The following is a 16,627-nucleotide window of genomic DNA, read 5'->3' on the forward strand; positions in this document are numbered from 1 at the left end:
CATAATGGCGGTTATATACTGATCGTTTTTGTGTGTTCTTAACCGGTAACGGAAATGAACAAACCGAAAACGAAAGGGTAATTTTACCATATAACCTCCACGATACAAGAAAAGTTCGCACAAATTCAAATATCTCACTATCAATCGAATATGATGCATCAAAAATATTCTGAAAAATGATTATTTTTTATATTCTTTTTGATATTAAAAATATTATTATAAAGCCTTTCATTCGAGAAAGGAATTAGAGTAATTATTACAATTTTTTATCATTTATAACACATTAATACAAAGCGACTGTTCAGAGAATGAAAAAAAAAATGAATAAAAAAAAAGTTTAATAAATAAAAAGTAAAAATAAAAATTGATAGTAAATAAAATGAATAAAATAATATATAAAATATAAATTTAAACATTAAAAAAGAATTTAATTAGTTTTTAAAGTAATTATATTGCATCGATGGAAAAATATATTTTAATTTTTATTTTTCTGTATTTATATGTTTTGAATGGTACATTGCACGTTTAAAAAATCTTCTTCTCAGAATACTCATTGATTCTCAACTCAATAGTTATGGAAAAATAAAGATTTTTCATATAAAAATAATATAAATATACACCTATTTTGGAGTATCATCAACTTTCAATTAAGAGATGTTTTAATTTTGCTAAAATCTTAAAAAGATAAACAGTTTTTATGAATACATTTTGCATTAACATCAATTCCTTTATCCAAAGTAATTTTACTATTTCTATATAATTATTTTTAACTGCTATATGAAGTGCTGTTTCAAATTATTAAAACATATTCCAAATTATTAAAACATATTCCAAATTATTAATACATATTCTAAATTATTAAAATGAATATTTTTTGCATTAACATCAATTCCTTCTTTATCTAAAAGTAATTTTACTATTTCCATATTTCCTGATTTAACTGAATATGGTAAAATTGTATTTGGAATTTGCTGACTTTCTATGTCACTTTCTATTATGAATGTATTTCCTTTTGATGCTATTTCTTTTATAATTTCATTATTCATTTTCATTCCTTCTATATCTAAAAACATGAAGATTTCATAATTATCAAATTCTATACATTTTTTTCCAAGATATATTAGGTTTTCTTCACTTAAATTACATTTATCTTGATTTTCGATATTGGAATCCGATTTCGTAAAAGAAAATAATGAAGATGAATTTTGGAAAGAAAACATTGAAGATGAATTTTTTCCGTCATTGGAAATTTTTCCAATTTTATTTTCATAAAGATAACGAAAAATATCATTTCGATGAAATTCGATCGCTGTTATCATAAATATATTTAAAGATATCATTTTGATGAAACATAATTGCTGTTTCATATGCACCTTCAAATGATGAATTATTTTGTTCACATAAATGAATAATTTCTAAGTTTCCACCTGCAATTGCATATTTAGATGTATTTTTGATATTCGAATTATTTAATAACAAATATTTAAAACATTTAATCGAACCAAAAAATGCACAATAATCAATTAATGAAACATTTTTAGTATTAATAAATGAACATCTTTCATAAAGTGATGGCTCAATTATTTGATTAAAGTCAAATTTATTATGTGATGATATTTCTTGAAGCTTTTCTAAATCATCATTTCGAAGTACTTTCGCAATTTCTAATGGATTAACTCCTTCTTTTACATATTGCATATGACGTTTCCAATCATCTTTTGATAATTCATCAAGTGCTGAGGTGAATTCTTCAAGGAATTGTGGTCTTAGAAATTTGGTCCTTAATTTGTATATTTCTTCTTTTGTTTTATATTGAGAAAAATAAAATGTGTTCATGTTCATCACTGAAGATGGTTCAAGTATTTTTTCTTCTATCATCTTTTCAAGAGGGAAATATGATTCTTGCTTTTCTATTTTCAGTAAATATTCACAAAAGATTTGAACAAGATTAGCTTCAGTTTCACTTTTGTTTTTATTTTTTTCATCTTCTTTTCCTTTTAAAGTTAATAAATATTTAATATATATATTTTCATTTTTTGATTGAGATACAAAAGCTGAATAGATAAGTCTAGAAACAAGATAGTTAAATGTATATGGTAGCCTATCTACAAATAAACTAATTGTTGCCTGAACTGATGTTTCGAAATTTTTTTCGTTGAGATTAAAGATGATTGATTCTAATGATTTTGAAAGTTCCATCAATAAAAAAATGGTGCGACAAGAAAAGTGACAATTGTACCCAAGGTGAAGCTGTCACTTTTCATTTTCCCCAAGATGCACATCACAGTGATGATTAATGGAATGCTCCAATAACTGCCTTGGAAACGATAAGATGAAATTTTATCAATTACAACATTTTATCACAAATATTGAGTAAAATAAATAACGTTAATATGCGTTTATTATTTCTTTGGAGTTGTGATGTGTTCTAAAATCAGCAATTGAAAAAAAAATTTTATATTATGTTTAAACGTATATTTTAATCAGCTATTTGACAATATAATATAAAATAATTCTCGATGCGAAGGACATTTAAGCTTTGTTTTTATGTTTGTAGTTTACTTTTAGAGATATTATTGTTTTAAATGAAATGTGTTTTCTGTTCAATTTTTTTGTTTTGTTAAGACTTAGCTGTCAGTTGACAATTGTTTCAGTTGCATTCAAATTTTGAACGGGGGTTTGTTGGGAAACAAAAATGACCCTCAGCTTGTTCGTCTTTCTACTTGCATTCAATGCTCGATCAGAAACCCTCACGATTTCGGATAATCAGAAAATTGTTGAAGGTCAATATAATTCCCATAAAGAAACCACTGATTGCCTTATTATTTCGAAAGGTGTTGAAATAATTGGTGAAAAATCATTTTACCAATGGCCTCATCTAAAAAACGTCAGCATTAGTGATGATGTTTTAACGATTGAACAATCTGCATTTAATGATTGTTATGAATTAGTATCTGTTAGCATTGGGAAAAATTTAAAATCAATGGGATATTCAGCTTTTGAATCATGCAATTCATTAGCCCAAATTAATATTCCTGATACTGTTACTTATCTTAGTCCCAGAATTTTTTATTTTTGTTCCAAATTGCAAAACCTCCAAATTGGGAAAAACACCGAAGTGATTGCCAATCAAACATTTCAAGGATGCGGGTTGAAAACATTTACAATTCCTAAAAGTGTTAAAACCATTGGATGGTATGCGTTTCAAAATTGCGACAAAATGGAAACAGTAATTTTTGAAGAAGGAATTGATCTCAAAGAATTACCACATGACGTCTTTCATAGTTGCGAGGTATTAGTGAACATTCAGATCCCAAACACAGTCACATCCATTGGTTCGTATTCTTTTTGTTCATGCGTCAGGTTAAAAGAGATTACTATACCAAACTTGGTTACATTAGTTGCAGATCACGTTTTCCAAGAATGTAAACTTTTGAGTTCAATTGTTTTTGGCGAAAAAGTCGATACAATTGGAGTCGAAGCTTTTTCTGGATGTTATAACTTGAAGAACTTAACAGTGCCAGACACAGTTACTACATTTAAAGAATATGCGTTCCATAATTCGGGATTGGCTTCAATTACCATTGGCAAAAATGTGAACGCTATTGAAAGACAAGCGTTTTTGGATTGCAGTGACCTCAAATATATTCGATACAATGGCGTCAAGGAGCCGAAGTTTGGCGAAGATCCGTTTTCGGGTGTTCCTGCTTCAACTGTTTATGTTGGAAAAGAGTATGAAGGAAAAACATTCGGAGGAATCCAAGTTACAGTCGACGGAGAGAAAAAGCCGGAACCAGAACCAGAACCAGAAGACCCGGAAAAGTCAAATTCAGATAAGACGAAGTTGATACTGGCAATAACTATCCCGGCTGCAGTCGTAGTGATTGTTGTGGTCGTTGTCATTGTTGTGATTACGAAAAGGAAGAAGGAATTCAACGCATTCCAATGAAAGTAAACAACTTTTGAGCCCGAAAAATTTTAATTTAAATCTTATGTAAAAATTTCATTAACATATTATTGTTCAGCAAAGTGTTATAAGTTCTTTTTATAAGCGAATTTACATAAAAATAATGACTTCTCGAGAATGATTTGATTTTTGAGAATCGTTACTGAAATTACAAATAATAATTTCAGAATCTTATTATTGTTCAGCAAAGAATTATAATATTATTTTTATAAGTGGATGAAAATATATAATATATAATATTATATCTCAAGAATGTAAAAAGGTTTACTGCATTTAATTCGCGAATTATAATTTCATGTCATCTAATTGGTCAAAATATGCTTTCCACTTGTGAACTTATGAAGCTTGTGTTGTTGTTATCAATGTGGTTTTGGTGTCAAGGAAGAAATCGAAGTATTTCGTAATGTAAATTCACTTCTTTGTTTAAGAAACATATATTTTTATTCATTTAATTCCAATGATATATTTTCTCGCAACTAAAAATATTTCTGTTTATCAACATATAATTTTTATTCAAATTCAAAATCTATCATTCAGCAGCATCCACATTTGTCGTCTTTCTCATTTAGCTCACTGTATTGCATTATGCTATAGTTCTTTCCATGGTATTTTGGCACATTTGCTTGTAACAATGGCTGATACATTCTTTTCTTATCCGACATTTCTTTCATTATTGTTGGCGGCACGCCCAACTCTGTATAATATGGCTGTATGTCAGCTCCGCCGTCGATTCTTAATGCGACTCCGAACTCATTTGTAAGTTGTCTTCGATATTGACTCATATATTCGTCCCAATCGTATTTGTCATCATCAATAATATGGTTATCACTCATTATTTCATTGAGCTTTTGAAGTATAAATTGATAGTTCGGATCATCTTCAAAGTTAAGTGATGTGATGTGTTGCCAAATGTCAAATAACTGCGGAGCAACATCTTCAACGGCAGCTTTGACATCGTATTTGCTTTTGAGCATGGCAATGTCGGTGTTGTCCTCATTACCTTTCCATGGTAAATCGCCTAGTAATGCATCTAAAACAAAATAAAACCATGAAATTAAATCATCACGTCGTGAAAGATCGTTACCTGCATGTGCATTAAGACTAGCATACGTTTTAGTACCTCGAAAACCTGTACGTGGACGTGGTTTTATGTGTTGGCCGGTTTTTTGATCACGATATATTCGGACAAGCCCAAAGTCGATAAGACAAATAGGTGGTTGGTTGGGATATTTGGATAAACGGATTAACATGTTGGCTGGTTTGATGTCACGATGAATAAAACCGAGTTCATGTAAAGATTGTATACCGCGAAGTGCATGAATACTTGCACGAATAACTGTGGAAATTGAAAGTTTGTGTAATACTGTGTGCTTGATAACAGCAGAAATTGATGGACCAACTAGTTCCATGGCAATCCAGTCAAAGGAATTATATTGGCCAGAATCAAAAAATCGTGGAAAGTATGGGCTGGATTGTATTCTGCGAAGAATTTTCGTTTCAAATATTAATGTTCTTCGTTCTGCTGTGGCTGACTCATTTTTAATTGCATAAAGTAAACCGGTTTCAGTATCACGTGCAGCAAATATTTTCCCAAAGGCACCTTGACCTATCTGTGGGCCAAGACAAAAACGACCTACAATTGTTCCCGTTCTCATGGGAAATTTCCTTGAAGTTTTAGAGAAAGAAAAAAATGCTCAGAAAAAGTTGGTTAACATATCATTCAATTATTCTGTGTGGTCTATCAAAATTTTTTTTAAGAAGAGAAGGAGAAATATTACAAAGTTTGATTCCAAATTAAATGAATTCATTGTCACGAGAAAGTATTGCACCCACTAAATATATTTTTAAGGAATTTCAATTGTTTTTGTTAATATTATATATACATGAAACGTAAAATCATTCAACTTCAAAATAAAAACTCACATAAAGTCTTCTAGCATTGCTAGAATTTGGTAGGTTATGATAATAATACCAAAAAATTTTAGGGATCAAATCAATTGATAATTCTTATTTTGATAAAAACATCAATAACATATAATTGAAAGGCTTGGAAACACATGATAATTTGGAATTAATTAAACAAAAAAAGATGAAATGTTTTTTAATCAAACATAAAAAGGATGTGATTTTCTATTTGTGTAAAAATAATTTCACTAGCTCAGCAACTTCATCAGGCTCTTCCAAGAACATTAAGTGTCCGACACTTTCGCGCACAGCGACCTTTACGTTTGGTATCCAATATTTCCACCATTTTTCGGATTCTTTGATATCGATAATATTATCCTTATCGCCTAGAAATACAAGCGTACGAACACTCATTTGAGTTACCTTTTGCATTTCATCGGAAATTGAGTTTTCGTTGAAGTTACGAATAAATTGTGAAATCGATTTGCAATAAAAACTATTGTTTTTAAGCTGCTGAAGACAACACCCAACAGTTGGCCAGTAAGCATCTTCATGTTTTTTAAGGTCAGAGAATTGTGTTGCAAGATTTGCTGCGATAAATTGATGTGCAACAAACTTTAGTAAAAATTGTCCGAGATAACTTGATAACACAAACCCTTGGAAAGGTCGAGTAGCTTGTTTAATGAAATGGAATGGAGATATGAATACAAGTCTTGAAATTAAAGATGGCTCTTGAGCCACAATATTTGCTGCAATGAGGGCTCCAAAGGAAAATGAAACCAAAATACATTTTTCAATTTTGAGATGCTTAATTAAACCTAAGATTTGGTTAATGTATGCTGGTAAGGAATAATTAAAATTAAGTGAAGGGGTACTAAATCCTCTTCCAAAGTAATCAGGAATCAAAACGGAAAATCCGTTTTTGGTAATACATTTAGCAAATGTGCAATATGCAGCTGATGGAATTGAAATGCCAGGCAAAACACAAATAATTGGAGCGTCATCTACTTCAAAAAAACGATAGTGTGTAGTACCTAATTCTGATTCAAAGAATTTATCAGGTGTCGACGGAAATTCCATTTTTTTCGTGAATTGACACTTTTCCCAAATGTTCGTTGAAGATATTCACTTCAATGAAATATGGACATATAAGGAATGGAAGAAACGAAGAAATTTTCTTATACAAAGTCTAACATTAAAACTTCTCGAAAACTCGGAAAAAGATTTATCAAATTTTTATGAAAAAATTGAAAAACAATTAGAGCAACCTATGGACTATACCAATATAAGCGAATGCTTAATATGGCTTCTAAACTTTTCAGTCATATTTTATTTTCAAAGAAGTGTTGGTTTAAAAAAATATTTAAATCAAAAGCTTCCTCAATTTCTTGAACATTTTCAAGATGAATTAAGATTCAGGTCTCTTACCAAAACATTATATTGGTGTAAGACTCAATTAAGGGCATCATCATTTTTTAAACCCTTCACACCAAAAGTTAGTGATTGGCTTAACGAAAACATTTCATCACATAAAGCAATGGCATTAATAACGCTTAATCGCATGTTAAAACTTCAAAAAACTATATATGTTTCATCAGTTGTCTTATTTAAATACAAACAAATTTTTGAAATGACTAAAAACAACAGTTTATATCTTCAAAAAATAGCACTTAGACTTATTCGTTTTCATGTTAAACATCCTAAAATGCCAGAATCAAAAAATGCGATAAATTTTTATCTTGAACATTCGATTGAATATCTAAATTCATCCGAACAAAACAAAATCCTTTGTGGTATAGAAATTATCTCCTCATATAAACGCTCATATGTCCATCTTTCACCATACAAAGATGAAATTATAAACTGTTTAATTACATTAATCAAAAATTCAATTGAAACGGTTTTATATAAATCAGCTGAATTATGTTTTCAAATTTGGGAAAAATATGAACCAACAAAAGAATTAATTTCCGAATTTTTAAATATTCTTATGACAAAGTCATTAACGCGCCAACTTATGGAGATTTATCATGACTTAATAATACGACATCATTTATTATTAGATTTCAATCGAATAAAAGAATTTTTTTTTGATAAAAAGCCTGTTAATATGGCAAGTACTGAATATTGTGAGTTTTATATCCTTCGAGCTATCTTAGATGTGAATCCTGATTTCGAAGTTGATTTAAGAGCTATTAAAGAACCATTTTGTTGTCCTGACTTTACATATTGTATTAAGAAAAGGCCGACATTATTAAATCAATATCTTAAAACGATTCAATCGTATGTTCGTGAAAATTTTAATAAAAATTCCACGAAATTCCATTTTATTAATTGCTTAATATTAATTAAAGAATTTCCTTTAGTTATATTTAAGACAATTAAAGAAGCGTTTTCGAATGTAATTAATTTTGCGTTTTATGAAGACCCAACAATTCGATGTCAAATCATCGAAACTATAGCATCTTTTGATCTTCGAGAATCAATTGATTTTCTTGTCGAAACATTTTTATATGATGAATCTAAATGTTGTCGATTATTAGCAATTAAGTTATTAAAGCCGAGTGTTTATTTAGCATCAAAAACAGAAATGTTTCAAGGTATTAATGACGTATCATTTAAAGTTCGAGTAAAATATATACAATTATTTGATAAATTGATCGAATTAAATCCTTTAGATTATGTGCCTTTTATTAGAGATCAACAAAGGATATTAATCCAATCACTTTTATCAGTACAAAACCCAAAACATTCTGCGAAATTATCATATTTGTTTTATAAAATAACAAAAATACCAAAGATTTTGACTCCTGAATATATTGATAAAGGAAGTGACTTAATTTTACATATATTAAAATATCAAAGATTCCCTTCACAATATCAAAATAAATATCCACGAAAATTCCGAATATTTTCTAAAACGGAACCAAAGCATTCCAAATTATTTAAAAATGTTTTCTCGAAATATTTTGATCAACGAATTATTTATATGTTTAAATCTCTTTCACATATTGGTGATGCTCTTTATTCAAAAGCGCATCAATTTTGTGAAGTTATGGCGAAATATTTAGATCCAAAATATGGCGATGAAATCATATTTGCTATAATGGACACTATACAATATATAGCACAAAATGCTTATGCATCATTTCCTGCAAGACTTAGAGAAATTCGATTAGGAACACAATTCATTAAATTATTAAACACAACACAAAACTTAAAAATAGTTATTCAATTAATAGCTTTAATTGGAGTAACTTTTGATCAAACAGATATGAGTCAAACACAAGCATTAGCTAATAATCCAAATGCTTTACCTACTGATTTATTTAATCAGAAATATATTATTGATTATGTATTATCGAATATATTTATACATTTCTCTGTTGTTTATCCATTATTTTTTACATCGATAACTACGATATTTGAATATCAAACTGAACTTTCATTAAAATATTTAGATAAAATCATCAATTTATTTATTAAAACTATTAAAAAAGCTCGAACTAATTATCAAAATAAATTATTTGAATATTTAGAAATCATTTCAATCAAAGCAAAATCCGAAATAATTCCATATCTACAACAAATTACACCAGTGATAATTGAAAATATTAATTTATTAAGTTGTATTAAATATTGTGGCGCATTATCATTCTCTTTAAGCCAAGCTTTTAGTACATATTCATTAAGTATTTATCCTTATTTATTGGAATGTATTTCTCCTACTTGTGATATAAAATATTTTAAATATTTATTAATTTGTATCACTAATATGATAATTAATCAAAATCAACATTTCGAATTATATTTCAATGCATTACGAATTAAGTCAAAAGAATATTCTCCTCAACATGTACGATATATAATGAAAGGGTTTTCTTTTATATATTTAAATCATATGGTTGCCGAAATGTTAACTTCAAGATTAATATTTTTCTCATTTGAATTCATTCATATTAATGAAGAAGCAGTGTTTAAATTCATTTCATTACTTGATGAATCTGCTGAACCACATCTAAAGATTTTATGTGTACAAAATAATTTAGAATATAAAAAATATCCAAAAGTTATTAAATCTCCACATTTTAACTTTAGTACAATGGGTTTAGTTAAGCCTGAAGTTAACTCTAAGATATTTAGTAGTTTAGATTTCCCTACTAAAGAAAATCTTTCACATTTTTTCGAGAATTTATTTTATGTTTGTATAATAAATTCTCCATCTGAAGTAATTTCATCATGTAAATATATCTTTGAATATAATCCTCTATTTTTATATCAATTATATCCTTATGCATTTATATCTTGTTGGGATATATGTTGTGAAGAAGATAAAAAATATTTGACAACAATATTTAATCGGATTTTACATGAATATGAAATATTACCACCAATTTTAGCAACATTAATTGAAGTTTTAGATAGAACAAATCATGAATTTGATATCGATATACTTAAAATTGTAGAATTATCAAGATCTCATCAATTAAGTTTGTTTTTCCTTGAAAGATTATCATTAAATAATAAGATTGATTCGAATATTACGAAATTATTATTAAAAACAAATGTCGCATTAGGGCAAACTTCAACTGTACGTGGATTATTCCAAAACTTTCAATCAACTGTATCGATTAAAGAGAAAGCTGATTGGTTATTTAATTTAGGCGATTGGGAAAAAGCTGCTGAAATATATAAAAATGAAAAAGATTGTTTTACACAATATGTACAATGTTTACGATATTCAAATAAATTTGACGAAATTATTTCATATGAAAAGAAATTTATCGAAATTCCAGAAGAAAAAAGAGATGACGCATTATATGCATTAGCTTGGGCTTATTTTAATAATGGCGATTTCGATAAGTTAGAAATAATTGTTAAACATTTTGAAAAGAATATAAGTTTACTTAAATCGTATATAATAACTGTATTTTATTTAGCTACAAAAGATTTAACTAAAGCTGCAGAATCAACAAAGAAAATGTTTGAATTATTGGCATATGATATTGAATCATTTTTAACAGGTAATCAAAACATTCCACAAACGTTATTAAACATAGCTCAAATTATTATTGAATTTAATGAAGTTATTGAATGTTTAAACTCAGATAATTTCCAGGAATCACAACAACATTTATTAAAGATTTGGTCACATCGAGTTCAAGGATTTACACGTAATTTATTTGGTTGGAATAGTTTATTATATTTACATAACATAATTTTACCTATTGAATCGAATCAAGGTTATTACTTAAAGTTGTTTAATCAAATTAGAAAAGAAAAACAATTTTCTTTGATATATAATCATTTAGCTCCTTTATTCTCTTATTTAAATAATGAAAACATGACTATCGCTCGAAATAAATTATCATGGGATATGGGCAATAAAAAAGAAGCATTAAAAAACACATTTTTTGCTGTATCTTTATTAGATCGATCTAAGAAAGGGTTTGAAAAATATATATTAAAAAAGGACTTGAATTTTAGAGAAGCATTTTTTAAGTTAATATTAAATCAAGAATATTCATATCCTGATATATTAAATTATTTTGATGAACATTTCCAAACACATAATTATGATGAATTCATTAAGAAAACTTCAAATTATAATGACGACCAATTATCAAATCTTTTAATTGATATGATGAATAAAACTGGTGATCATATGTTTAATGCGTTTATTAAAATCCATGAAATGTATCCACCAACAGATCAATTTAAAGTCCATATTTATAATTTATACGCGAAGTTTTTATCTAAATTAAAAAGTAATTCATTAAAATCTCTTAAAAAAGCAGAAAAATATCTTTTGAAGTCACTTGAAATTGATTCGAAACATTATCAAACTTATAAAAAACTCGGACTTGTATATTCTAAAATTGCTGATTTAGATATTAAAAATCAACAACAATATATATTATATTCGATACGTGAATATTATTCAACAATTTGTTTACATCAAGAAGATGGTATCGAATGTATATGTTTGATTTCATCGTTAATGGATAACTTAGAATCCGTTGATGAAGAATTCATTAAAAACTTCGATATTCCCGACAATTTATTAATAAAAGTTTTGCCGCAAGTTTGGAAACAACTTGGACATAATGATCCGAACGTTAGAAGTGTAATATTTTCGATCATTTCTCGATTCGGATTAAAACATTATCAAAGTTTAATATATGATTTACATTTATATTCAAATATCGACGACCAAATTAAATCAGATTTATGTAAAAGTTTATCTAAAAAAATGGAATTGGAATATCCAAATATAGCAGAAGATGGGAATTTGTTTATTGATGGAATGGTACGTTGTTCAATCACTATTCTTGAACAATGGATTAAAACAATCGAAAGCTCCATGAAAATTAGTCCGAAAGATCATATAAAAGCACTTAAAATTCTGAGAGAACAATTTAATAGAACTTTCGACCCTCAATGTTCTTTCGATCATATGTTTAATAATGTATATGGAAAACAAATTAATCAATGTTATGAATTTATGGAACGTGGTGATTTTAAATCAATGTGGAATTCATTAAAAATCCTTCTTCGTATCCTAAAAGAAAAAGAAGACCATCTGTGCACAATTATCGTTACAACAATTTCTGAACAACTTTCTGAAAAAAGAAACTTTTCAATTGCGGTTCCTGGCAAATATAAACTAGAGGGTGAATTTCCCTTGATTAAACGTATCCAACCGACAATGGATGTTTTGGATACTCAACAACATCCGAGGGAAGTTGTAATGATGTCAAGCGAAGGTGAAAAGATTAAATTCTTATTGAAAGGTAATGAGGATCTTCGTTTTGACAAACGAATAATGCAATTTTTCTCATTAGCTAATCATATACTTAGAAAATCACTTGAGACTAAAGCTTTATCTGCTTTTATTACTAGATACTCAGTAATACCAATGACAATTGAAAGTGGTTTAATTACGTGGGTAACTGGCGCAGATACTTTACATCAAATTATCCTTGATCATCGGAAACTTCGAAATGTTCCAATTTCTTTAGAAAATGATATCGTTCAAAGTTATGTCAAAAACTGTTTTCAATTTATGAATGGTTTACAACGCTATGAAATGTTTGAAATAGTTTCAGAGCAATGTAAAGCTCACGAATTATTTGAATTCTTTTGGATAAAATCTCCAAATGCTGCTGAATGGTTTAATCGAAGAGAAAGATTTACTGTGAGTACATCCATAATGTCAATGATTGGAAACTTAATAGGGTTAGGAGATAGACACCCTGGAAACATAATGATACATAGAGAAACTGGCAAAGTTATTCACATTGATTTTGGGGAAACGTTTGAGTCGGCGAACGTTAGAACCACTTTTCCAGAAAAAGTGCCGTTTAGATTGACTAGAATGATCGTTAACGCTTTGACTGGTTGTTTGGTCAACGGTTATTTTTCAGAGGTCTCTGAAAATGTGATGACGGTTTTGAGAGATAATGATGACATGATTTCAGCTCAATTATCTTTGTTTTTATGCGATCCTTCATATCAGGGTGATAAAGATGAAATAACAATCACAAGAGATAAGAATTTGTTGAATAGAATTAAATGTAAATTGTATGGTAAAGAATGGGGAGATAATTCTTTAACACTGGAAGAAGTACCAGTGAAAGAACATGTGGCTAATCTAATAGATAAGGCTAAGGACCCAATGAATTATGTTAAACACTACAGTGGATGGTGCCCATTCTGGTAAATAAAAAATATGTTTGATAAATGTTATCAGAAAAAATACAATATGTAAGGACGAATGGCTAAAAAATATAATATAATTCCAAAATTCCGTGGAAAAACGATAGACAAATTAAATGAAAAGTTTTCCACAGAAAAAAACTATCGTAATACTGAAATTCATATCAATTGCAAAAAATTGTTTATTTTCTGCTTTTTCCTTACTTTTTCCAAAGAATTACAGCTATACGCATATTCTAATGACACATTTGCAAATGGGAAAGGTGGTGCTTATCTCAATTGGGAAGATAATGAAAAAGATGTTCATTATAAAATATTTTTGAAAACGAAAAACGATCAGTGGGAACCACTCAGCACGCACAAGATTGGGACATCCATGAAAGTTTTAAATATTTATCCATCAGAAAATAAACTTGGCGCGAATGTGCAGTTAGATGAAGCAGTTAAAATTAATAATGTTACAATGAAATTTAATAAAGATCAAATGCAACACATATATCCAAAATCAGCTTCATTAAAAGTATGGATGGAAGGTGGATTCATTGAATCAATTAACTCGGACCCCTTGGGTATTGATCCCGAGTTGAAAGAGCAAATTATTGATGTAACATTAAACTCAATTGATGAATTTGAAACGTCAGAAGAAAATTTTATTTATCAATTTGATGTTGTTGTTTTCGGATTTTGGGATTATAGCGGAGGTTTTTCTCTATCAACAGAAAAATCAAAAGGCATTGTAGAAAAATATATCAAAAATGGATATGGCTTTATTGCTGGTCACGATTCAATCATTTTAGAATTCCTTGATGATGATAATGATGATAAGCCAATCGGCTTAACCGCCATCAGAGATTTGTTTGGAATTGGTATCCACCAAAAAGAAGGAAGTTATGAAGGTGCGAAGTCTTGAAAGGAAAGTCCTTGCTAACACTATATTTTATCTTAAGCAAAGGACCACTGAACACGAGTATGAAGAACATCACTATTCGATTGACAAAGCAAATCCAGAAATTATCAATATAACAATAGATCCAATTAATTATTTAGCAATAATTGAAGCATATGATGTTGGAACGTTATACACATTTAAAGTTGCATCATATAATAGTGAAGGCAAAGAAATTGATAATTCAGAAGCTGATGTTAATGTTACTACGGGAATCAAATGTTATAAATATCTAATTAACGAAAATTCTAAATGTGATGTAGAAACTATGGTAAATACAGCATATAATGATACTATTAAATTTACTACAGAAGATATTGTTTATCAAAGATATCTTCATGTTGCTCCTGTTGACAAAGCAGATAACATAGGAAAAGCCATTAGCATTCGACTTAATTTCTCTACGAATACATTTTCACAATCGAATACATTAACGCGATCAAATTCATTTACAAGATCAAACACATTTACGAATTCTAATACATTAACGCGATCAAATACACCTACGAATTCTAATACATTTACAAGATCAAATACATTTACGAATTCTTTTCCGTTTGGTTTAATATTAACAAATTCAATTATTTTTTATAGCACATATTCAATTACAGAAACAATTATTCAGAAAGCATTTTATTTAAGTACTTTTTCATTTTATGTGATTGATTCAAAGGCAACTTATATTTATACCAATATTATTTATTATAATTATACTGTTATATACTATTCAACAATTTATAATTTTTATTCAAATTTCTTTACATTAATTAATCCAATAAAAGAACTAAATAACGAAAATAAGAATACAAATATGATAATTGTTATCGTAGTTTGTGTTTTAATTTTAATAGTAATTGTCATTATTATTTATTTAATTCGCCGCAATAAAAATAATAAAACGATTAGTTCAGGAGATGAATGTGAATCCGAAAATAAAGAGTCAAAGCAATATGAAGAAGGAAATTCAGCAAACAATTTTCAGTCTGTATTTAATACAAACTATGTCGAAGATGATCCATTTGCAAAGGATTTTAAAGAAGAAACATTTATAAAAGTATAAATTTCCATATATGATTAATCATTAATAACCTATAAAATATGATTTAATGTTAAAAAATCTCTAGTTTCATTTTTTAATTAATTAATCTTTCGTGTTAATAAAAATTAGTGTTTTGCTATCGATTCATTTTTTTTATTCAAACATTTTATAATTCAATTATTACTATAAGTTACAGCGCTAATGATTAATAAACTTAAAACAAAAAATAAATAAATAAATAAAATATTATTACATTCGATGAAACAAGTTCTAAATAGAAAATCTTGATATCAATTCCGAGGATTTAGTGCCCGTAATTCCCTCTTCCATTCTCATCTCATTTTTTGTAAGCGAATACCATTTGAGAAACATAATTCACAGTTGAATACAATAGACTGTTAAATTTAAGCCAGAATGAGTTCATAGAAACCATTTCAACCGTACAAACTATGCCGAAGATGATCCATTTATTTGATATCAATCAAGGATTTTGTGCCCATAATTCTCTCTTTCATTCCCACCTCATTTTTGAAACCCCATTTAAAAGTCCTCGTAAATCAACAGTTAAATTTAAGTCAGAACGAGTTCAGAAAACAATTTCAATCGAGAATATTTTGATACAATTTTGACATGAACACATAAAAGTTGAATGACTATTCAATTGAAACTTCCTTTTCATAAAAAGTTGATTGTGTGTTGTCGTTTTCCCTTAAACCCATTCAAATGTCGAGTCCTCACTTGTGAGCAAGTAAATGAGATCTTCTCATGTCACCTAATGCTTCGTGTGTGCCTTGGCATCCAAAATAATTTCGATGAAAACTCACATGTCGCATTTTCGAAAAACAGTTGTTACACACATTTCTAATGAAAAATTAGAGGTTTTTCGTTACAGCCAAACCAGATTTATATTGGAAACGCAGATACCAAAACAATGGAATATGATAGACATTCTCAATTAATGATAATATTAATTCGCATTGGCACTTTCATCCTCCTCATAAATTCCAAAAAACACGTTTTTATTTCAAATAAATATAATTTTGATTCTCTC

General features: G+C 28.3%; 4 protein-coding genes across 4 annotated transcripts; 2 read left to right on the forward strand and 2 right to left on the reverse strand.

The window, feature by feature from the left end:
* Nucleotides 1-3,220: 3,220 nt before the first annotated feature.
* GO595_002125 (leucine-rich repeat domain-containing protein) lies at nt 3,221-3,949 on the forward strand (the record flags this gene model as incomplete). The annotated part of the gene is made up of 1 exon (XM_067915000.1): nt 3,221-3,949. One exon carries the CDS (start codon nt 3,221-3,223, stop codon nt 3,947-3,949), a length of 729 nt encoding a protein of 242 aa, XP_067777811.1.
* A 551-nt stretch (nt 3,950-4,500) lies between these two features.
* GO595_002126 (CK1 family protein kinase) lies at nt 4,501-5,622 on the reverse strand (the record flags this gene model as incomplete). The annotated part of the gene is made up of 1 exon (XM_067915001.1): nt 4,501-5,622. One exon carries the CDS (start codon nt 5,620-5,622, stop codon nt 4,501-4,503), a length of 1,122 nt encoding a protein of 373 aa, XP_067777812.1.
* Nucleotides 5,623-6,097: 475 nt separating this feature from the next.
* GO595_002127 (alpha/beta hydrolase) lies at nt 6,098-6,952 on the reverse strand (the record flags this gene model as incomplete). Its single annotated transcript, XM_067915003.1, has 1 exon — nt 6,098-6,952. One exon carries the CDS (start codon nt 6,950-6,952, stop codon nt 6,098-6,100), a length of 855 nt encoding a protein of 284 aa, XP_067777813.1.
* Nucleotides 6,953-13,967: 7,015 nt separating this feature from the next.
* GO595_002128 (DUF11 domain-containing protein) lies at nt 13,968-14,501 on the forward strand (the record flags this gene model as incomplete). Its single annotated transcript, XM_067915004.1, has 1 exon — nt 13,968-14,501. The coding sequence occupies one exon, from the start codon at nt 13,968-13,970 to the stop codon at nt 14,499-14,501; it is 534 nt and encodes a 177-aa protein (XP_067777814.1).
* Nucleotides 14,502-16,627: the final 2,126 nt, after the last annotated feature.

This window comes from Histomonas meleagridis (genome assembly GCF_020186115.1).
Source record: "Histomonas meleagridis strain 2922-C6/04-10x chromosome Unknown contig_16, whole genome shotgun sequence".
Taxonomy (NCBI): domain Eukaryota; phylum Parabasalia; order Tritrichomonadida; family Dientamoebidae; genus Histomonas; species Histomonas meleagridis.